A 21,896-nucleotide genomic window follows, 5' to 3' on the forward strand; every position below is an offset into this window, starting at 1 on the left:
AAAGAGGGCCATTAGTGGACACATACACACACACACATATATACGGGAGCTTTCGCCAGTACCAAAGGGCATCCAATTATTTTCTGGCTGAAAAAAATACCAATGATGAAAACCATGAGGAAACTTAAGAGACAAACACTTGTGACTTTTTCTTCATTGCATATCACCTCCGTGCATCAGAAGACGCAGATGGAAGTTCCCAAGGTGGGCGTAGGAGCTGCTCTACAAAAGTGACTGTCAGACACATCACAAGAGACACTCATTCTCCTGCTGCTTCTGTCGTGCTGCTACTGGCGAGAACATGGGTGGAACCCTGCGGACAGTCCTCCTCGTAACAGAGGCTTTGCTTCTGTTTGGTCTGATGGCAGGTTAGGAAATCAACGTGGTTTCCTTCAACATTTTGATGTAATATTTCCTCACCTGGTATCTCAATTATGTTAACCTCATGCGGTGCACTGCAGGCATTAATTAGGGTTCTTTGCAGAGTCCCTTCGGCCCCCAGCTGCAACCCCTTTCGTTCCTTTTATAGTAACTCTGTTCATATTCTCTTTCTTCCATTTACTTTCTTCCTTTTCCTGACAATTGATTCACAGTGCAGCTGCTTTGAGGTTTTCCTCCTTTTACACCTTTTAAGCCTTTCTACTGTCAATTTCCAGTCCAGTACTGAATGACCTTGTATTTCCCAGCACTTGGCCTAAATTTTATCTTCTGTTTCGTTCTTTATGCTAAATCTGATTTTCATATTGAGAAGACTGGATCAGATGCAGCAGGTAGAATATTAACTCTGTAACTGCAAGCGCTCACATACCCAATTCTTGCCTATTTACTGCGAATAAAGAAGGGGCATCTGGTGATTCCTTCAACAGGAAATGACATGGCTTGCTCCTTACAGATCCTCAAAGATGGTGCAACAAGCCTCCTCGGCTGAAATGTAAAAGCGAGCAATGCAATCATAACAAGGTGTGATCCATGCTAAAATCTAGGGTCAAATAGAGCGTTGTTTCGCAAACGAAAATCAAAATAAATACGCTATATTGGAAATAATTTTTCTGTACATTTAACATGCACATTATTTATTCCTTACATTTTCATTCGAATAAATAAATCATAAATATCCTATCCTGAAATTCCTTCAGGAGTCCTACTCTCCATTAAAGGATTCCTCTTCTTGCTTTCAGTTATCCCTCAAGTCCAATCAGAAGACTGCCCATCGACTGGTATGGGTCCTTTTGATTACAAACAGGTAAGAGCCCTTGTCTCTCTTGCCGTTGCCTGAGAGGTGGGTCTAGCATTTCCATTGAAGTTAATTAATTAATCCTTACTGTCTTAATTACTACCCTTCCCTCTTGGTTGCATGTACTTTCTCAGTCAGCAACATCTGTCAAAAGACAAAGGTTGCCAAACTTGACTGAGGCAAGACTTTCACATAGAGGGGTTATCTGAACAATTTTTGTTTTGCTTGATTCCTGAAATAAAGACAAGAACTAATGAAATTTCTTATAAACTAGCTCCTACTCTTAGGTGACATGCAGTATTGCCCTTATTATTTTATTTTTACTCATTTCTGTACATACTGCTGCTTACATGCACATATAACTGCAGTCTGTTTATTGATCCATCGTATTTTGTCCATATTTCAATCTTCTATTAGCTCCATTTTCCTCTGCTTTTACACAAGGACATTTTATCTTATGAGAATGCCTTATCGAAGCTCAAGGGTTCTAAGTCTTCTTCCATAATGATGATAACAATTAATATTTTCCTCTAGGCGCTGTGTATGTCTTACCTGTTTTACGAAGCTCAGCGATCTGGGCCACTTCCTGCAGACCAGAGGGTGAAGTGGAGGTGGGACTCCGCCTTGGGAGATGGCTCAGACGTCGGACATGACCTCACCGGAGGATACTATGATGGTAAGGCTATCACTTTTGAAATTCTTTGGCTTATTCGATATATTCTAGGATGACACGCTGTCAGTATTATAATAGAATGTGCCTGCCACTGGCTAGTACAGTTGGCATGTCTGCCTGCCTCTGTCTACTGCAGTTGGTAAATCAGCCTGCCTCTGTATACTACAGTTGGTAATGTGCTGGTCTCGTCATCTTGGGGCAGGAGTTCGCGTCTCCGTCAAGGCGTGAATAGTGAAGCTGTCTACCGGATGGTTACTGCCGTGAGTCACGCCACGGTAGGAGGTTGGGTTACCCAGCTGACGTCCTACCAAGAGGCAGTAGCCTGGCGGAAGAGTAAAACTGCTAACTTTAACTTTTCTTAAGAGCCACAGCATTCATATAATCCTCTTTTGGTGTCTTCCATCAGCTGGTGATTTCGTGAAGTTCGGCTTCCCAATGGCCTTCACAGCCACAGTCCTTGCCTGGGGTTTGGTTGATTTTGCTGAAGGACAGAAGGCCGCCGGTAAGGACGAATCTGTTGCTTTGTAGACCGTCTTTTGTTGTTCAAGATGATCATCATTCCATGAAAACATTACAGTGATTTTCAGAGGAGTATGTTTCATATGTGTTTCATTTCTCAAAATGAATTGGCTGAAGTTAAGATTGGTCTTGCTTCTGGGAGCATTTTGTGATATCTACCGTCAATTTTGTGTCTATCTCTGAAGTCAATTTGGAAGAGAATAAAAGCTCTGACATTTCTAGACTATTTTAAAAGTCACTTGACCAGAACTACCTAGGCCAAGGAGACATAAATATGAAACATAAATTTCTCAGAGTTGTTAAAATCTTTTTAGAGAATGTCTGATGCATTTCTATCTCAGGGCAACTGGAGTATGGTCGAGCGGCTGTCAAATGGGCTACAGACTACTTCCTCAAGGCACACACCAATCACTTTGAACTGTATGGCCAGGTAGAGTATTTCCAAATGCGTATATGTTTACTGGAGTTATTAGTTCGAAACAAAAAACTTCCTTTTCGCCTTCTGGCAAAATATACAATGTAGAAACAATAGAGAAAGAACCTTTCAATGAGAAAGTCAATTTATATCATTGTATCTAAAGAACCAAGTAAAAATGCTTTATGCAAAATTGCCTTTCCACTCTCTTCAGTGAACGTTAAACAGAACAAGTGCTTATAACCATCTTTTGTAAATAGCGAAGAGAGAACCTCCTGATCCTTGTGACTAGCATGGAGAAAACATATTGTGTAGCCTCTTGCCATCATAAAAGTGCCTCTCCCTCTCTTTCCTGTGAAAGGTAAAGAGAAGAGGCATTATTGCTTCACTCTCTTGTTACCAATAAGGGGACAACTTGCAAGCAAGCAGTCAAAAATGATAATGATTTAGAAGTCAGAATAATGTATATAATACTGTATTTTGCCATAATACAAAAAATTTCAAAGCAGGGGGAAGCTTTTGACTGTTTGCCCAACGGTCCTCTTCAGCCAATTCTGAAGTGGACCGTTGGGCAAATGGTCTAAAGCTTCCTGTTTTTAACTTTTTTGTAAAAATACAGTATAATATACATTACTGTAGCTTTTAACCCATTATCTCCTGTCACGACATAGTGACGCACCATAGACAGAAAATCAAAATGATGTGGTTCCTTGCTGTGTGGTAGTATTTCCTCATTCTACTTCTTCTTCCCAGCTGGTTCCCATTTTTATATGGGGTCGCTGTTTCAGATGAGCCGTTTCCTTCTATTTCTATCCTCTGCTTCTGCCTCATCAATTCCCTTCTCATGTAAGTCTCCTCTCACAGAGTCCTTCCATCTCTTTCTTGGTCTCCCTCTTCTTCTTCTACCTTGAACCTCCATCCCATAGTATGTCTCCCAGAGTGGTCCTCATCTCTCCTCAACTGGTGTCCATTTCCTCAATGGTACTACATAATTCTCCCTTCCTTCTGTAGGTTGGTGACGGCAACGTTGATCACATGTACTGGGGGAGACCGGAGGAGATGACTATGAACAGACCAGCGTTCAAAATCACAACCAGCGCCCCAGGTCAGCTGTCTCTCTGTTAGACGTACCCAAATGCCTAAGTCATCCTTCAATGAAGTCTTCATCATTCACTTCCATGAAATATATAGAACTCATTCTTGCCAAAAAATGAGGGAGTTCATAGTCACTTGAATAAGAACGTGGGCATAGCCAGGTTAAGGGTCTTGACTCCCTGGTGAAATCTGACAAGTAAAAATTACACAAACCATACAAAAGACTTGCCAAACAGTAGCTTAGGGTAGAGAAGGTTACATGGCTGGCATTAAGAAGGCGTCTTCTAACCAAATTTTCTGTCAACAGGATCAGACTTAGCCGGTGAAGCAGCAGCTGCTCTGGCTGCAGCCTCAATCGTCTTCAAGGTAAGAAGAGATTCAACAACAGTCATCTCGAATGAGATGTGAAAACTGGGGCAAAGTAAAGTTAAAGAACTTTTACGTTTTCAATCCTGAATATGTTCTAATAACAGAAAATACTCAATACTTTTTCATTCATATATTTTCCCTTTGGTTTTTGAAATCTGAGATTTCTTCTTAGGAATGAAGTTAAATGAAGGTTTCCTTTTTCTCAAACAAGGACGTCGACTCTGGTTATTCAAGCCAGTGCCTGGAAGCAGCGAAGGACTTGTACGACTTTGCAGACCAGTATCGCCTGACCTACGATACCTCCATTCCAGAGGCTGCAGCTTTTTACAAGCAAGTATCACCGTTCTTACTTATTATTTCTAACTTAAATGCATATAATTCTAAAGCTCAGAGGGACAAATCATATTATTTGCAACCTAACAGCAAAGATCATAGAGGTAAACTATTGATATGTTACAGGGATTTACTTAAGAGTTGCTCCACATCAGTACAGAAGTGTAAAAATAAACTGGGCAAACAGAGTAGAGTCAAATAAAACAAAAGTAGAGCAGTCTGATAAAAAAAAACTTGTGCCTAATTGTGTCAGAACACTCCTTGGCAAGATCAGCAATGCAAGTTTCCTCTGAATTCTTGAGTGATGATGACCAGAAATAAATGCTGTAAGACACAGACCATTGTTCCTAATCCACTGACTAGTACTGGAAAAAAAAAAAAAAAGTAGCGTACAGTAGCAGTAGTATAGTTTATAGGTTTACCTAAAGAAAATACATCCTGGTGGGAGAAATTTAAGGGGACATAAATTTAGCTTTTGAATTTCTTCTCTGTAAAGTACAGTCCTGATGAGAAGAAAAATGGGAGTGTAAGAAGTAAGGAATTATGTACCGAATGCATTCTAAGTGGTGTGTTGTCCATCTGATGTTACTTTTTGCATCAAAAAGTGGAATTAGTACTAGTGAGATTTTACAACTATGATTACAAACAGGTCCTTCAGTGGCTACGGTGACGAGCTGTGCTGGGCAGCGCTGTGGCTGTTCAGAGCTACTGGGGACAACTCGTACCTCCAGAAGGCTCGAGGACACTGGGACGAGTTTGGCCTTCAGTATGGTGGTCCAGGATTTGGCTGGGATGATAAAAAAGGTGGCGTTTATGTAAGTACCATCCCAAGCACTTCTGGTGTATAGAGATCTTGATTGCTTACAACAAAATGAACCAGACAGTACTGAAGCAATTTTTAGATATATTTCTGTGCTATAATCTTGGCAAGTCTGGAAATCTCAGCATAAATAACGCAGCTCTTAATCTCAGCTATATACCAGAATCATATTAACAGAAACTATATAAAGTATTAAAATTGAAGAGTATGGGCTAACACTGACTACAGTATGCAAAATACAAAGTTAACACTGTAATCAGCTATCGTTTGTGAGGAACAATAAGGCTTGTTACAAAGGAACCTATTGTACTGCATGTTAGCAGAGAACAACAATTTGCTGTCTTCAAATTTCACAAATTCAACTAATTAACAGGCAATAGTACACACATAACTTAACTCTTCACCAGACATACAATAAAAACTAGCTTGGAGAGAAGCCTCCTCATTTCACTTCATTACAAAAATAACCAGAATTTGACTGTCTCTGAAATTGTCTGCCAGGAGACTGTATAGGTTTAGAAAATCTAAGAAAATCCTCATCACTAAATAGCCTGATGACTAAAACTGCCAACTTTAACAAAGAAATTTAATGATTTTTGTATAAATACTGTGCAGAAATTAGTTATAAACTAAGTTTTCATTGTATGCACATTGCACAATTCTCTGGCATAAAAAGACGCAGAGAAAAATAATTTAGTTCGGTATTGCAGTAGCGCAAAACTGTACACAATTACTGTATAATGTAATAACAAACGCCATCTGTTTCCGTACAATAATCTATCAAATGAATGATAAGAATGTCAACATAATATGACTTACAGCACGACCTTTAATTCCCTACAGGCTCTCTACACAATGCTGGATTCTGATGCCCTGTTCCGCGACACCTTTGCTGGCTACCTGAAAAATATGAGAGAGAACGTTCCGTTCACTCCTGGCGGCATGATCTACCTAGGCGAGTGGGGTTCTGCCCGCAGCGCAGCGAGTGTTGCCTACCTCGGCCTTTTCGTAAGAAGACACTTGCATTTCTTAAAACAATCCACTTGCATTTCTTAAAAACAAACCAATTGCATTTTTAAAATAAGCCACTTGCATTTTTAAAAACAAACCACTTGCATTTCTAAAAACAAACCACTTGCATTTCCAAAATAAGCCACTCACATTTCTAAAAACAAACCACTTGCCTAAAAACATTAATCTGTGGGTTACGAGTAATAGCTCAAGCTGTTCTGACTCTAAAAACAATCATTTACTGATTTACTGATCAGTCTTCACTTCCTAGCATATTGTATGAATGAAAATTATACTTGTTTCACAGAAAATTAGCAATAAATGGGTCTTTGATGTTTCTGAATTGTATAATCGTGGCAGAAAGGATTTTATTATTATTATTATTATTATTATTATTATTATTATTATTATTATTATTGCATACTCCATGGGTTGATGCAGTACTGTATCCATGTTATGACCACTTTTTAATTTTTTTCGATAATTTATTAATGGATTACAAAACCTCAAGTATATACACTATCAAAAAACAGAATATTTACGGGAAAAAAATTACTCTTCCCTGAAAATTAGTGACAAATACTTAAAATATGTTGGATATATCACAAGATGTTAAAGATAAACTCTTGATGTCAATGACATTTACCTATTTATTCCGATTAAGTAGAGATGCTAAAGAAAAAACAAGTCATGAAAGTTTAAATTTGAGAAATATAAAATTAAAAAATATAATCATCTTGTAAATAAACAAAATGCTGTAGATTTAGATTAGTACTACATTACATGTATACGGTTATTGAGCACTTAAGTGTCTACTGACAAAACAAAAGTTACCCAGCAGCTTGTATCCATGCAGATAAAAAGGGGAAAACGAAAATAAAATATGGAACTTGTAGCTTTACCATAATGCCACCAAAAACAATGAAGCTCTTGGTTATTATAATAAAAAATGTTCGTTCTCTCCTAGTACAAGTAAAACGTGTATAGTAGGCCTAGTGCATTGTCAAAGGAAAAACAAAGCTAAATCATTTTCTTGCTTCCAGGCAGCTAAACTGGGTATTGATGCTGATGCTAACAGGGCATTTGGAGAGAACCAGATAAACTACATTCTGGGTTCCAATGGGCGTTCGTTCGTCGTAGGATTTGGCAACAACCCACCACAAAAACCACATCATCGCTCCAGGTAAAGTATAGTACAAAGCTTAGTTACGTATTCGCTATTTTTCTATGAAGTAAGTGGCGGGTCCTCCGTCAAAGCCAAAATCGTTGAATGTGATTGGATTACCATAATCTTTTTATATATGTGATTTGTACTATTACTCTGGTGATTCTGTAAAAAGTTCTATTGGAATCGAACCAAAATGTATTTTTTTCTGAATAAAATTTTTTTTTTTTTCTCGAAAAGTACTGCATTGAATTTAATATGAATTACCATGAATAAATGTCACTAGCAGCATGAAAACATTCCTCAGAGGAATTTTCTTAATTTTCATTTTTCTTATTTTATTGATATTTATATTTATTTTCTTTTTTTAAACTTTGACAATTATAGAAAATTTTCCTTTTTTTTTTTACAGCTCATGCCCTGATATGCCCCAGACTTGTGATAATAGCGCATTTGATAATCCTGGCCCCAATCCTCAAGTCCTTTATGGCGCCCTCGTTGGAGGACCTGACCAGGTATGACCTGATTCTTTGTCACTTTGCCTGACTTTGATAACGTTGTTCTATGTAATAACTCTAGGTTGTGATACTATTTCACAAATTATAGTATCGTGTTATTCCCAACAACAATATTTATAATTCAAAACACATTTTTTCATGAAGTTTCTCAAATTGCACGCTGTGCATAGACTTTTAAGCAAAGTCTATGAAAAGATTCAAATATTTTAACAGCAGTTGAAGGCTTTTTAAATATATTACAGACAAACATGAGAAAAAGATTAAGATATAAAGGTATCTGATAGATAACTGGAAAGGGTTGCTTAATGACTACATACAGTTAATTTTTCCCTGTACGTAATTTTCCATTCAAGGCTAGTGTGCTTTCGAAGTAAGCACATTACAAAAATTATTCATAATAACCAACAAACACCTTATATATATATTTTATATTAGTGACACAGCCTGCATTTGAGTGGCATCTACATTATTCAACTTTTTAATTCAGTAATGCTAAACTACAAACTAACCAATTTTCCTCTTTTAATTTAGCTTGTAATAATGTATATACGCTACTCATAGATAAAATACCACTTCAAGCACTCAATAACAATACACCCGAAAATATTCCCTTGTCTTAGAATCCCCATGAACTCTTTACACAGAGTAGTACTGTCAGATTTACTATACCTGGAGACTGCATTATCATCGTAAGGAAGGCATTTCGCCAAATGTCCGCCCTTCCTCTGTACATACTTTTTTTTTATACCATATACGAAAATGTAGAGCATTCCACGGCCTATCCTCCGATATATATATATATATATATATATATATATATATATATATATATATATATATATAAGCGAACACCACAGGAAAATGATAGTCAGAAATCCAAGGGCTTTCGTCTTTACTAAGACATTGTCAAGGAATGTCTTAGTAAAGACGAAAGCGCTTGGATTTCTAACTATCATTTTCCTGTGGTATTCGCTTATTTAATGAAGTCACGTGCATCAACTGTGATTTTTAAGTATAATAATATATAATATATATATTATATATATATATATATATATCTATATATATATTATTATATAGTATATGTATATGATAACATGATCATGTGAAAAATGTTCAACCTCAGTACTTCTGAAGTTCTGAAATAACTCTGGCAATTTAAAAAATGAGTGACGGTTTCGTGTATCCGTTCTCTACTTGATCATAATAATGCATTATATTTCCTTGCCAGAATGATGGCTATGTTGATGACCGTGGCGATTACGTTCACAACGAAGTTGCCTGTGACTACAACGCTGGTTTCACGGCGGCTCTGGGTGCCATGATAGAAATCAACATGAGGAGTTAACTACTATAGGTAAATATTGTTTCAAGGTTAAACAGCAATTTCTAGTTTGATTGTGTAACTTTGTTTGTATGGTGCTTTGACGTTGCATGGAACCAGTGGTTATTCAGCAACGGGACCAACAGCTTGACGTGACTTCCGAACCACGTCGAGAGTGAACTTCTACCACCAGAAAGACGCATCTCACTCCTCGATGGAATCCCCGAACTCGTGGCCACCGAGGTGGCGCGCCAACACCATACCGACCACGCCACCGAGGCGCTGTAGCATTTCAAAAGCTGTACATTTAAAACTGAATGAATGAGGAATGCCTTCAACAGGCTTAAGATATAATGCGACCCATTTGCACAGAGGACCATTCAATTGTATCTTGTTATTCCGACACATTTATTTTTCAGCTAACTGCCACAAGATCCATCAGAACAGCCACAACTGAGGCGGTGCTGCAAACAATGAGGAACATCTGAAGAACACCCATCAGCGACGCATGTGGACGAGTTAGTTCCATTTCAATGTAGATCTGTGTAAACAAGAAATCGCATTTCAACAACTCTACTGCCTGCATGCACTGTTCCAAAAACGAAAGATATCCAGGAGATGGTTCTTTGTGCAATTCTAACTTTCTGTATTTTAAAAATAAATTACAAAAATACTGACAAAGATGTATTTTTTATTATCACTAAAAACTTACTGGTACAAAAACAATACCACAATAAAATCTATACTGTTCCAGAAAAGAAAGCTATCAAATGGTTCTTTGTGCAATTCTAACTTTCTATATTTTGAAACTGAATTACAAAACTACTGCCAAAGAAACATTTGTTTTTTATCCTCACTAAAAACTTACGGGTACAAACTACAATACACAATACGTATACTGTACAGTAATCTATACCTCACATCAAAGGCCCCTACACACGATCAATTTTTTCGTCAACTAATTGATGTCAATTTATTGACGTCAATGAATTGATGGAGAAATTGACCGTGTGTAGGGGACATTGATATCAATTTAATTGAAACAATTTCATTGAATCAATTCATTGAGAGATCAAAGATCTTTTGATATTTATTGATGGGTCTTCAATAAAACAATCAGACTGATAGCTTGTGGAGAAGTTCTGGTGAGGAATTTCATATCGTGAAAAGAATTTCCAGTGGCTAAAAATCGCAATGTGATACTGAGACGCGCATTTGGAGAAATGTCTTCTCGCATGGTAGTACGTAATTTGTTTGACTATCATTGGCATCACTAAATTTAGAAGCTCATCGTAAGATTCGGCGTCCGTTCTGAGGAAATTCCTGTAATCCTCTGGCTCGTCGTCCCTTAATTCCTTCAGCAATCGTGTATGTCCTAGTTCCCTTCGACAGAGATACCATTTCTTCCCCCACTTACTCCTCTTCTTTCGCTTTGGAGTGTCCAGAGCAAGCACTATTCCTAGAGCCACAGATGCTTTCATCTCGAAGTTATGAATCAAACTGAAAATTGAAGTAAAATCATTGACCGTGTGTAGGCACAGTGATTTCCCCAATTTCATTGTCGTCAATAAATTGATATCAATTAATTGACGAAAATATTGATCGTGTGTAGGGGCCTTAAATTAACCCAGGCACTAACAGAGCTACACTGGCTCCCAGTAAGAACAAGAATAGAATATAAAATACTTCTTATAGTCTTTAAAAAGCACTAAAATATGGTTAACCAACATATTTAAGAAACTGGTTAAAAGTTTACTTAGGCCTGAAATGAATATTGTGATCATACATGCAAGTAAAGCGTTTATAGAGGCTATTTGAACCCAAAGTCTAAGCCTAGACAATACGTAAGTCAGGCGAGAGAGCGTCTGAACATTGAACAGTGAAGAATCATACAAGAGAGCAAATTTGAAAACGAACTAAAGTCTCTCCTATTATGCAGTAGCTACGATACGAACGAGAATACGCTATAACAGACAATAATTGTTATGAAAATATAAGAACCAACTTATTTGAAAACTTAACATACAACAGCCCGCCACAGAGGGAATCTTCCCAGTGGAGTGTGGAGTAGTACATGAAATCAAACGGAGTTGATTCAGTAATGCCAACCCCTCTAATCCTATGTACCCTACAGACGACAAGAAATTACCCAACATTCTGAGGTTGCGACAATAAAAAAATAATACTAATAAATATGTTGATCAATACAGGCATCGTTACAATTACCCTACACTTAAAAATATTGTCCTAAGGTCTAAAATAATTGGTCAAATTACACTACGTGTAGGCAATTACCCTGCGGTTGGCAACACTGAGTTTGTTATAAAGTAGGGCGTCGTTAATGTTAATCTGTGCTAACACCAAGGCATCGTGCAGCACATAAAACCAAACAGAGTTGAATATAAAGTAGGGCGTTGTTAATGTTAATATGTCCTAACACCAAGCCAAGCCAAGGCACCGGGTGTTCAAGCCGATAAAAGTTGAGTAAACAGGATGTCGCCTCGAGAGGTATCATGGACTTGTTTTCGACAAAATCTAGTATTGGCCACTATGAGCAGATAAACAATTTATCATTCTATTTATATTTGTTATTATGTATGAGGTGTGCGTCAAGGGAGAATGTTTGAGTCAACGTAAACCAAACGAATTTAAGATTAGCCTACAGTTTAATGATATACGTATGTCAGTAACCCCTGATTATCGATTATTGTAAAGAGGTCAACAATACAGTTTACTGCTATGCGTATATCAGTTAGCCCGGATTATCGATATTATTGTAAAGAGGTCAAGAATGTTTAGGCCTATTCTTTTAAATTGATGTCATTTCCTTTAGTTATCATGCTACCACAGTAGCATAACTATATATGAGATTTTTTCATTTAGGTTGACCAAAAATTCCACTATTCGCTTGACCAGTGCTAAATGAACATTCTATTATCATTATTGTTATTAATCAGAAGATAAACACTTTATTATAAAGTTAAGCTTCCAAAGAATATGGAGTTCACTTGAAAGAAATGACAGAAAATAATCTGAAACAGATAGAAGAGAACAGTTGTTACAATCAAAAGAGATAAATCGATGAAAAATAGATAAAAAATATACATATATATAATTAAAATATAAGAAGAATTATTTATCTAAATCTCTCTCTCTCTCTCTCTCTCTCTCTCTCTCTCTCTCTCTCTCTCTCTCTTTGTATGAAATCTCACTGCAAGATTTTAATTGGAAATACAAAAAGAGGGTCTTATAACCTTGTAGACTTGCTATAATAACTCTCTCTCTCTCTCTCTCTCTCTCTCTCTCTCTCTCTCTCTCTCTCTCTCTCTCTCTCTAGTGGAATGTTGATAAAGCATCACATCCGGCAATTGCGTGCAACTCAGTTGAGTCTTACATCAAGATTTCACTCTGTTACCGCCAACCAACAGATAGCTCTGTTGCTAGACCTCTAGACCTATAGTATTATTCAAGCCTTGGATAAGCTCCTCTCGTAGGACTGAAGCTGGAAATTCAAGCGCAAGATGGCAAGGTTTCCTGGCCTCCTATTGCTTGCTCTGATCTTCGCGACAGGGGTTCGAGTCGACGCTGAAGAAAAAGGTAGGTAGTGTGGTCATGTCAATATTATTACTTTGTCTGTGTAGGTTTTTCTGTGAAGATGAGTCGCCTCACACACACACCCCCACACACACATTGATTAAAGAAAGAAACACAATGAATATCTCAAAGGGTGCCTGGGATTCAGATATAATAGACAAAATCTTCCTCCAAGAGGATTAAGGAAAAGTTCTCGACCTGGCTGACCTGTGTAGTACTATATAGGCTATCTCTGAGTATAAATACCGCTTTTTCTGTGGTATTTTTCGTCCATTTCCTGCCTGGAAAGAGGGTAATAATAATAATAAGGGCCCCCAATTCCTAATGATTCCGGATCCTGGCCGGAAACCTTTCTGGATGACCTATAGACTATGCCCAGCGACCATTTTGACCTTTCTGGCCCACTGGATCCAGCAGGTAGAAAAACATCTCCTGAAGGGGACATAAGACAAAATCCACGTTAAAAATAAACAAATAACGCATGACATTCCTGCGAGGAATAAATAAAAAACAGACCAGTTTACTTCGGACGAAATCATCGTAAAAAAACACATGAAAGTGCATTTATTTGCCTTCTTCCAGGCGTCTTCAAGACATCAGCGAAAGTGAGCATCACCCTCCCAACGGAGGAGTCTACCTCGACGCTGCTCTTCTGGACAGAGTCACCCAACACGACGGCCATTTTGAATACATTCGTCCAGTTTCCTTACCAATTCGATGTCAGAGTCAGTCAGACCCACATCTGGCACATTCCTTATCTGTATCAGCCGGTGAGTATAGGCCTGCTTTTGCGTGAGGTGTCCAATGGCGATGTCAGCTGTAGGCCTATAGGCCTAGTAGGTCTTTGTCAGGATCCAAAGAAGGTCTGTAGTTGTATTTATGACATAATCAGAAATTACAATTAATGGTATTGACAACTATAGGTCAATGTGTCTATCTACAGTTGTATTTATGATTAGGATTCGCAATTATAATGAACGTCTACAGTATTGGCAACCATATAGGCCTATTTCCCTATATGGAAACTCACCATGGACAGAAATGACAGAACAAACAATTTAAGTTCTTATTTTAATCTGTTATGACCCGTAATCTATGTATATGTATGATTGTTATCTGAAGTTACAAGTATTTATTCGCCTTAAATTATAATTCAGCCATCATCTACTTTGAAATAGTATATCCCTACTAAATATTTATGCCTAATTATATATTACAAGTGACTCATTTTGAATTCTGGTTAAGAAATGACGACGATTGATATGACTCATTTTTATTCATTTATTTATTTTATAAAAGTTTTTTTTAACTAAAGTTTAACTATAACGTGAACAACAAACACGAGTGACGTGATAATCACGGAAATCTGAATGGATCGATTCCAGTTATTCATTTTTTTATTATTTACTCATCTTTTTATTTATTTATTTTTCAGGCATCGTTAGCCATTAACCTGTCTTTTATCGCCGTGCCCTCCTGCAAGAAGTACATGGCGCTCACGAGCGACACAATAAAAAACATTACGATCTCCAGTGACATAGAAATCCAATGGGTGTTCTGTGGCAACATCACGCTTGTAGTGAGTTTATTTTTAACCTTTCCTTTTTTTCTTCTTTTTAAAATCCTATATATTTTCGCACCAAAAAATCTATTTATTAGTTATGTAAAAAAAATTAAAATGACTTGTTAGCTGGGTTCTTTTCTATCCCTCCCATTCCCAGATATGAAATATCTCCGTTAAATTTCCAGTGATGTTTCTTTCATAACAGTCCAAGAAATGCTTCTAAGTCACAATGTCGTGAAAAGGTGTCGTATAATAAAAATTCACAATGATATAAATAGGCTGTATTATTTTAAAAGAAAGTTTTTGTGGTTATCTCTTATAAATGATACCACTTACAACTTATTATTATATATTATATAATAATTGTGGATTTTTATTATACACTTTTATTACACATTCCAAGTAATGCTTCTCCCCTCCAGAACTCCAACCGCCGTCAGCCACTTCCTCCGGAACTCCCACTGGCTACCTGTTCGAAGCCCTCATCGGGGTCTCCGCCCTTTGCGTGCTCCTGATGGTCGCCATTGTGGCCCTTCTGGTCCCCCGGCGTCGGCAGAAAAAGGAGGAAAATCCCTACGAGAATTAAAGCTCGTGAGTAATGAGGTCGTTGTAGGCCTACCAGACTATGTAATAAGTGGAATTCCCTCAGCTAGGCCTAGTTTTAATGTACTATATACCTGGAAATCATTCATTTTATATTTTCTTAGAATAAGATGACTGATATTAAGCATTGTTATGCCCCCCCCCCCCCCCCCCTCTCTCTATCTCTCTCTCCCTGTCCAGATTCCGTCAGCTATGCCTAGTCATTATTATTTTTTTTAGAATAAGATGAATGATAATAAGCATTGTTATGCCTCTCTCTCTCTCTCTCTCTCTTTCTCTCTCGTTGCAAGACCAAATATAATGCTGTAATAGCAAAACTTCTTTTTTTTCGTAGATTAAAAATTGAAATAATAGTATAAACACTATCGCAATGATGGTATAGGACTATTATTAGTATACTATTTTTTTCCTTCTTTTCAGTGTGGTACTATGGAGTTTTTACCCCGGCTCCTATAAGGGTTTCATCTGATTCAAGTTGACTCAAATATTCTCTCTTGACGCACCTCATAAATAATATTAACGAGAATAAGAACATTTATCTCCAGTAGTGGCCACTGTTAGATGAAAGAAGAAGAAGAAGAAGAAGAAACAACTTCATGATTCTCGAGAGGAATCAAGAGGCGACGACATATCCTGTTTACCAGCTCGAGTGCCGGTGTCGCAGTGCGCTTGGTGTTAAGACATAATCAATTCTACAAGAAACTTTGAGCATTAACAGGTGATGGGACCATCATGTAGATCTAAAGACTATACTCTGTTTTTTTGTTTTTTGTTTCATCTGTCCATCAGCCTGTGGTGTTTGCGCATGGTAACACTGCGTCCCGGGCTTTAGATAGTTACAGCAGCTTACATTCAACAGTTATAATAATATCCTATTTCGAATATTAACGGTGTAATTCTCATACAGTAAATTATTAAATCACTTTCAGCAGTTGCAAATGTACACCCAGATATCCTTTTATTTACCTAAAACTTACACATAGCGTAACTATGTAAAGCCCGGGACGCAGTGTTACCATACGCAAACACCACAGGCGGGTGGAAAGAGGGAAAAAACAGAGTATAGTTACAAATTTGTAATTCATTATATATATAAATATGAGTCAATTAAGAGTATAAATCCTACAGTTTAATGCATACGAATATCAGTAACCCCTGATTATCGATATTATTGTAAAGATGTCAAGAATGTATACGCGTTCTTTTAAATTGATGTCATTTCCTTTAGTTATCATGCTACCACGGTAGCATAACTATATATGAGATTTTTCATTTAGGTTGACCAAAAATTCCACTATTCACTTGACCGGTGCTAAATGAACATTTATGACGATATATTCTGGCAGTCAGCTCTACTATCTTATGGCCCAAAATAAGATAAATCAGCCTATGCAATTTCTATCATTATCATAATTAAAATCAAAAGATAAACACTATTCACATGAAGCAAGTCTAGTAGTACAGTAAGTTCCAGAAGTGAAGCGACAAATTTCAGATTTGATCGTAGAAGACTGCTAGTTGCCAGTTAGTATATTTTATTCGAATTATTGTCATCCTCTTTATCTGATCATAAGTGTCAGTAATTAACTGTAGAACCACAGAAGGTATTTCCAGAGTGAATGGTCAATGTTAGTTCAATAATTATTTATTAAAAGAAAAGAAATAATCCCCCCCCCAAAAAAAAAATTCCCTTATAAACATCTGCGGTCCTCAATGTGGTATATCGAGTGTTCACCATTAGTGGCAGCAGGAACCGAGTGCATAAGCATTGGCCTAATGTGATTTGCAAATTAACTTTCTACTTTAATAGCGTCATATCGAAAGTTATTATGATTTCTTTTGATAAAGCACAAAGAACTTTAGCATCTGATTAAATGAAATATAAATAAGGTACAGGTGGGTGTATATTTTCCAGTTTGTATTTAATAATTTCATCGAATTCCTCAATTGTGCAAATTTTTGCATGTGGAACTGCGTTCAGGGTCGCATCAAACAAGTATTTTCGTAGGTTTCCACCTTTTTTTTCAATGCAGAAGTGAGACTATTCTTGTCCATACGATCCGGAGTGTGAATATGCTTGGCGAGCATTACTTTAATTCGATTATCTCTTGTTATGCTTCTCTCTCTCTCTCTCTCTCTCTCTCTTCTCAGGACCTTTTTATCTGGTCAAGAATAACTAGAGGCCTGTTTTAAGAATCGAGCATTAGGCCTATTGGTCATGCTCGGGTGATTCTTTAATATATATATATATATCCCAAAATACTCATGAATTTCTGTTTATACAATAATGCTTGACTGGATCGAACTGATTACTGGTTGCCCGAGGAAATATGAATTTGGGTGATATCTCTCCCTTATGATACGCCCACTTAAGCAAATTCAGTCTTAAATTTCACGGTTGGGATATGATTAGAAGATTTGAGGTAGAAGGTTGAAAAAGGCGGAGTTAGGATTGTGGGTAGGGGGAGGAGGGGTGGTTGTGGTCTGTCGTCTCACTACTTAACCAGGTGGTGATTTTACGGGTATTCTGGTTGCTTGCAACCAGATGGTGATTTTACGGGTGTTCTGGTTGCTTGCAACCGTCTTTCTTATTTCTTATATAGAGAGTCTATTTCCCAGGTGCAAGGACAGGTCCTGGTGTCGGTCCCGATGGTTTTATCTCTGCCTAAATAACAGACAGTGGCCCTGCATTGTAAGCCTTGCCATGCCCGGAATTAGGCCTAGTCACCTGAAGGTGGCAGCAGCAGTTAGAGCCTTTCTCGTAGATGCTATATGGCGTTTTATGCTCGGTCCTAAAGCTAAAATCAGAACTACCAACCACACCCAACTTCTCTGTTGAATCTAGGCGCATTCAGGGTTGATTATTTTTAATGTTGCGGAGATTTTCCCTTTACATTTTATTGATACTTGCATGGTTTTACGCATCTTCGCTAAGATAATTGATAATACATATTGATATTAAACATTTGTTTCCACATTGCTCGAAATATACATTGGTGATGTTGGTAGTCATGTGTTGAACGAAAATTTCAAATTGTTTCGTTTCTATAGTTTGAAGTAATTACTATACTTTGAAATAATTACTATTACCGTAATTTTTCTTATGATTGTTATATATATCATAGATTTGATATTTGTGCATCATATGTTAGCTTTATTTTGCTTGGTAGAGCTTTCACTGTAGAAAAAAAAGTTTTTCAGGTATGTGTTGTAGTTGCCAGTTAGTGAATTTCGAACGAAATCCTCTGAAATTTGTCGCTTCACTTCTGGAACTTACTGTACAAGGGCCACTGAATGGAAAGTCGACCTTCCAAAGATCAGTTGTTATAAACCAAATGATAATATAATAAAATAAATCGATGAAAAATATATATAAAAATATAGATAAATAATTAAAATGCTAGGAGATTAAAGGGTATGCACTGCATCTCCGCTTGCACGTGTGTGTGTGTGTGTGTGTGTGTGTGTGTGTGCGAGTGTGAAAAGTAGCTACATTTAAGTTTAACATTTTCAACAGTGATCTGACAGATTCAAAACCTTGTAATACTCGCATTAATAATGAAGAAAATACAGCGAGTTTTGCAATAATATCTAGAAAAATAATATAGGCCTACTTTTTTTTTTTTTTTTTTTGCTATAAATACTAAGCACAAATCTCGCATGAACAATGAAGAAAATACAGTTTTATATCAGTGTCAAGAAAAACAATATAGGCCTGTATTTTTGTTATAAATGTTAAGGACAGTTTTACTATTCAAGTCGAGTTCAACGTCTAAAAAGGGCAAGCAACCATGTTTTTATATTTTAGTAATTTTCTCTTAAAGTCGAGTCCAGCCACAGAGGGTTATACCCAATGCCATATTAAATACTCGTTCAAAGAATATATGTTTTTTTTTTTTTACCATCTTGAATGGAAACAGTCATAAGTACTCGAATAAATTCATCCCTTAAATCTGACTGTCACCGGCGATTCACCACCACTTACAGTCAGATTGGAACTTCTGCTGGTCTCTCTTCTCGTGAGATTCGTTATTCCGGTTGTAGTTTCTGTCGTGGCAATATTGTGTTGTTTTGATGTCCGTTCCTTATTTACAAAATTGTCATTTGAATGTCATAGAGAAAATATATATAGACTGGTGAATCCGATCCAGTCTATGCATTTCTCTAAGACATGCAAATAGCAATTTTGCATGTCTTGCATTGTTGATAAGGATCAACAATGAACGCCCAAACAGAGACGCTAATGCAATTCTTTCAAGGCATGTATAACCGAAATAGCGAACGATCGCGTGGTGTCCATTTTTTCCCCACAATCTCTAGCGTGACGGTCACAAGAGACTAGCAGAAATTCCAATGATGCAAGAGAGACAGCATATAAAAGACACGGCAATTTTTCTTCGCCATCTTGTTCTATTATAGCTGCTGTGACTGCCGTTGGTTGGTCTTGAAGACGAGGACATGGCCGCCGGAATTCTGGCAGCAAAGGCTTTGCTTCTGCTGGGGCTGGTAGCAGGTTAGCAGATCGGAGTCGTATTCTTTTGGCATTTATTATTTTCAAGACGATTTTTTGGCATTTGTTGTCAAGTGGATTTAATTATAAATGGTTCAATTAAGAAATGCAGTTTTATGTTCAGATTCTCTTCTAGGGAATTTTTATACATAAAAGAAATTCATAAATCTATTAGTATAAAATTGGTAATGTTAGGGCTATACTAACATCTGCTGTAGGGATACCCATTTTTTGTCTGAATATAACAATTGTTTGAATACTTTAACAGTTGATTTATTAATAATACATTTTTGCATTATAGTACAGCATATTTTTAAATGTGACAATACATTACCTAAGGTAACAGTGAATTTAATAAATCAGTACAGAAGTAGTTGCTTAAAATCACCCTGTCTCTCAAGATTATTGTTATAATATACATGAATCAGTTGCAATATTTTACTATTTTTAACATTTCACTTATATTTTGCATTATGAATTAAGTGGTAAAGTTTATTCAAAATCAGATAAGAATAAATTAATATCTTTAAATATTGATAACTTTATTAGTGCAATTTATATTGAATTGTGCAATTTATATAAAATGTTATTATACAGTTTGCTTCCAAGTCTACTCAAGATTGTAAAATTGCCCTAATCATAAAGTCCAAATTACAAAGTAATTCCAGTGTTATGCTCCTTGAGAATTTTAGACTGGTGTAATACAAAATGTGTACACAGTACATATATATCAGTTATAGATGTTATATTTTAAAAAAGTGATCGTTTTAAGGCTAGTGATGAAAGTGCTAATACTATTATATTTGATTTATTATTTTTACAGGTGCTCAGAGCCAGCAGTGCTCTTCCATCACCATACTAAATGAGAGTGGAGGCTCTTACAGAGCTAGGTTTTCAGCAACAGCCTCAACGTCATTCACTGGACTGAACCTCGAACTTAGGTTTGATAATGCGGTCAATCGCCTGGAGGTAAGCGTACTCGAGTGACTCTTGCATTTTAAATAGATTGTTCTTCAACGTACTAAACAAGCACTGTTGTATAATGTGTGATTTGGATAAAAGTATTGTTACTACCAATCTTAAACTTTATGTTCAATTCATTTCTATTGCTGAGACTGAGCATTTACAAATGAAAATGCTTACCTGTTTGCTTTTTCAAATTTGGAGAATTTTTTTTATCTATGTATCTTTATTTAGTTTGACAGTGGAGCCTCGGAGAAGATGGACGACCACCGCTTCAGGTTGCTCTCTCCAGGGTGGGTAGCCCAACCAGGATGGAAGGTGGAATTCACTATCACACCTCATTACAGTGGCGGGAAATCCACTGTGGTTGGGGCAGTCATGAATGGAGTAGATGTGTGCGGTGAGTTTTGTAATCCTTTTAATTTGTCAGGTTTAGTGTTCTAAGGTCAGAATATCCATTCTGTAGGCATTCCTAGAAATAGAGTCTTGGGTCGTAATGACTATTGATTCCGATCTCTTTTTTTTTTTTTTTAATGTAACCCTTTTGTGTAGTTAATTGCATTCTTGATGAATCTGTTTTGGAATTGAATGAAAATTAAGATGATTTCCTCTTTCCTCACAATCTTGCATGAGACTATCATTTTACTCTGTATTTCACATCCTTTCGGAAGGTTCTAAATCCTTAGAATGCAACCTCAGTTAATCAGTTTTGATGTCCAGTTATAATATATAACATTCCGACATAAAAATAATTGTCCTGAACGGAAAAGCAAATGTTTGAGAGTAAAAGAAAACTGGTCATATCTCCTAAGGATGCACTGGAAATGGTACAGGTGCCTTCAAACATATAGGTTGACTACATACACATGCAGACATGCATATATGCCTGAAATATTCATATTCCGATCGCTGCTTCGTTGAGTCTAATTCAAGAGTCCAGCTGTCACATTAAAAAATTACTCTTCTTTTTTTCAGGTAATAAGTAGACCCAACACCGGTTCAACCACATGAAAGCTATCCAGGAGATGGTTCTTTGTGCAATTCTACCTTTCTGTATTTTAAAAATGAATTACAAGAATACTGCCAAAGATGTATTTTTTATTATCACTAAAAACTTACTGGTACAAACAACAATACCACAATAAGTGTACTGTACAGTAATCTATACTGTTCCAGAAAAGAAAGC

The 21,896-nt window shown here is 36.8% G+C and overlaps 3 protein-coding genes across 3 annotated transcripts; all 3 read left to right on the plus strand.

The window, feature by feature from the left end:
* Positions 1 to 212: 212 nt before the first annotated feature.
* On the plus strand, positions 213 to 10,033 carry LOC135209219 (endoglucanase E-4-like). The gene is made up of 14 exons (XM_064241915.1): positions 213 to 368; positions 1,179 to 1,243; positions 1,769 to 1,910; positions 2,314 to 2,409; positions 2,768 to 2,856; positions 3,853 to 3,946; positions 4,244 to 4,302; positions 4,517 to 4,635; positions 5,288 to 5,453; positions 6,302 to 6,466; positions 7,513 to 7,652; positions 8,047 to 8,149; positions 9,384 to 9,509; positions 9,896 to 10,033. Exons 1-13 carry the CDS (start codon positions 302 to 304, stop codon positions 9,498 to 9,500), a joined length of 1,422 nt encoding a protein of 473 aa, XP_064097985.1. The 5' UTR covers positions 213 to 301; the 3' UTR covers positions 9,501 to 9,509; positions 9,896 to 10,033.
* A 2,845-nt stretch (positions 10,034 to 12,878) lies between these two features.
* LOC135208980 (uncharacterized) lies at positions 12,879 to 17,285 on the plus strand. The gene is made up of 5 exons (XM_064241526.1): positions 12,879 to 13,073; positions 13,653 to 13,840; positions 14,506 to 14,649; positions 15,057 to 15,225; positions 15,658 to 17,285. The coding sequence occupies exons 1-4, from the start codon at positions 12,998 to 13,000 to the stop codon at positions 15,147 to 15,149; spliced, it is 501 nt and encodes a 166-aa protein (XP_064097596.1). The 5' UTR covers positions 12,879 to 12,997; the 3' UTR covers positions 15,150 to 15,225; positions 15,658 to 17,285.
* A 2,308-nt stretch (positions 17,286 to 19,593) lies between these two features.
* Positions 19,594 to 21,798, plus strand: LOC135209227 (uncharacterized). Its single transcript, XM_064241921.1, has 4 exons — positions 19,594 to 19,750; positions 20,571 to 20,716; positions 20,945 to 21,110; positions 21,686 to 21,798. Exons 1-4 carry the CDS (start codon positions 19,696 to 19,698, stop codon positions 21,694 to 21,696), a joined length of 378 nt encoding a protein of 125 aa, XP_064097991.1. The 5' UTR covers positions 19,594 to 19,695; the 3' UTR covers positions 21,697 to 21,798.
* The last annotated feature ends 98 nt before the right edge of the window (positions 21,799 to 21,896 follow it).

This window comes from Macrobrachium nipponense, chromosome 37, assembly GCF_015104395.2.
Source record: "Macrobrachium nipponense isolate FS-2020 chromosome 37, ASM1510439v2, whole genome shotgun sequence".
Taxonomy (NCBI): domain Eukaryota; kingdom Metazoa; phylum Arthropoda; class Malacostraca; order Decapoda; family Palaemonidae; genus Macrobrachium; species Macrobrachium nipponense.

Bases quoted from the DNA above. Each gene is read 5' to 3' on its own strand.
- LOC135209219 (XM_064241915.1), top strand. From the start codon at position 302: ATGGGTGGAACCCTGCGGACAGTCCTCCTCGTAACAGAGGCTTTGCTT. The intron at 1,911-2,313 runs GTAAGGCTATCA...GTCTTCCATCAG, and splicing joins CACCGGAGGATACTATGATG to CTGGTGATTTCGTGAAGTTC. The intron at 4,636-5,287 runs GCAAGTATCACC...GATTACAAACAG, and splicing joins GAGGCTGCAGCTTTTTACAA to GTCCTTCAGTGGCTACGGTG.
- LOC135208980 (XM_064241526.1), top strand. From the start codon at position 12,998: ATGGCAAGGTTTCCTGGCCTCCTATTGCTTGCTCTGATCTTCGCGACA. The intron at 13,074-13,652 runs GTAGGTAGTGTG...GCCTTCTTCCAG, and splicing joins AGTCGACGCTGAAGAAAAAG to GCGTCTTCAAGACATCAGCG. The intron at 14,650-15,056 runs GTGAGTTTATTT...TCTCCCCTCCAG, and splicing joins GTGGCAACATCACGCTTGTA to AACTCCAACCGCCGTCAGCC.
- LOC135209227 (XM_064241921.1), top strand. From the start codon at position 19,696: ATGGCCGCCGGAATTCTGGCAGCAAAGGCTTTGCTTCTGCTGGGGCTG. The intron at 19,751-20,570 runs GTTAGCAGATCG...TTATTTTTACAG, and splicing joins TCTGCTGGGGCTGGTAGCAG to GTGCTCAGAGCCAGCAGTGC. The intron at 20,717-20,944 runs GTAAGCGTACTC...ATCTTTATTTAG, and splicing joins ATGCGGTCAATCGCCTGGAG to TTTGACAGTGGAGCCTCGGA.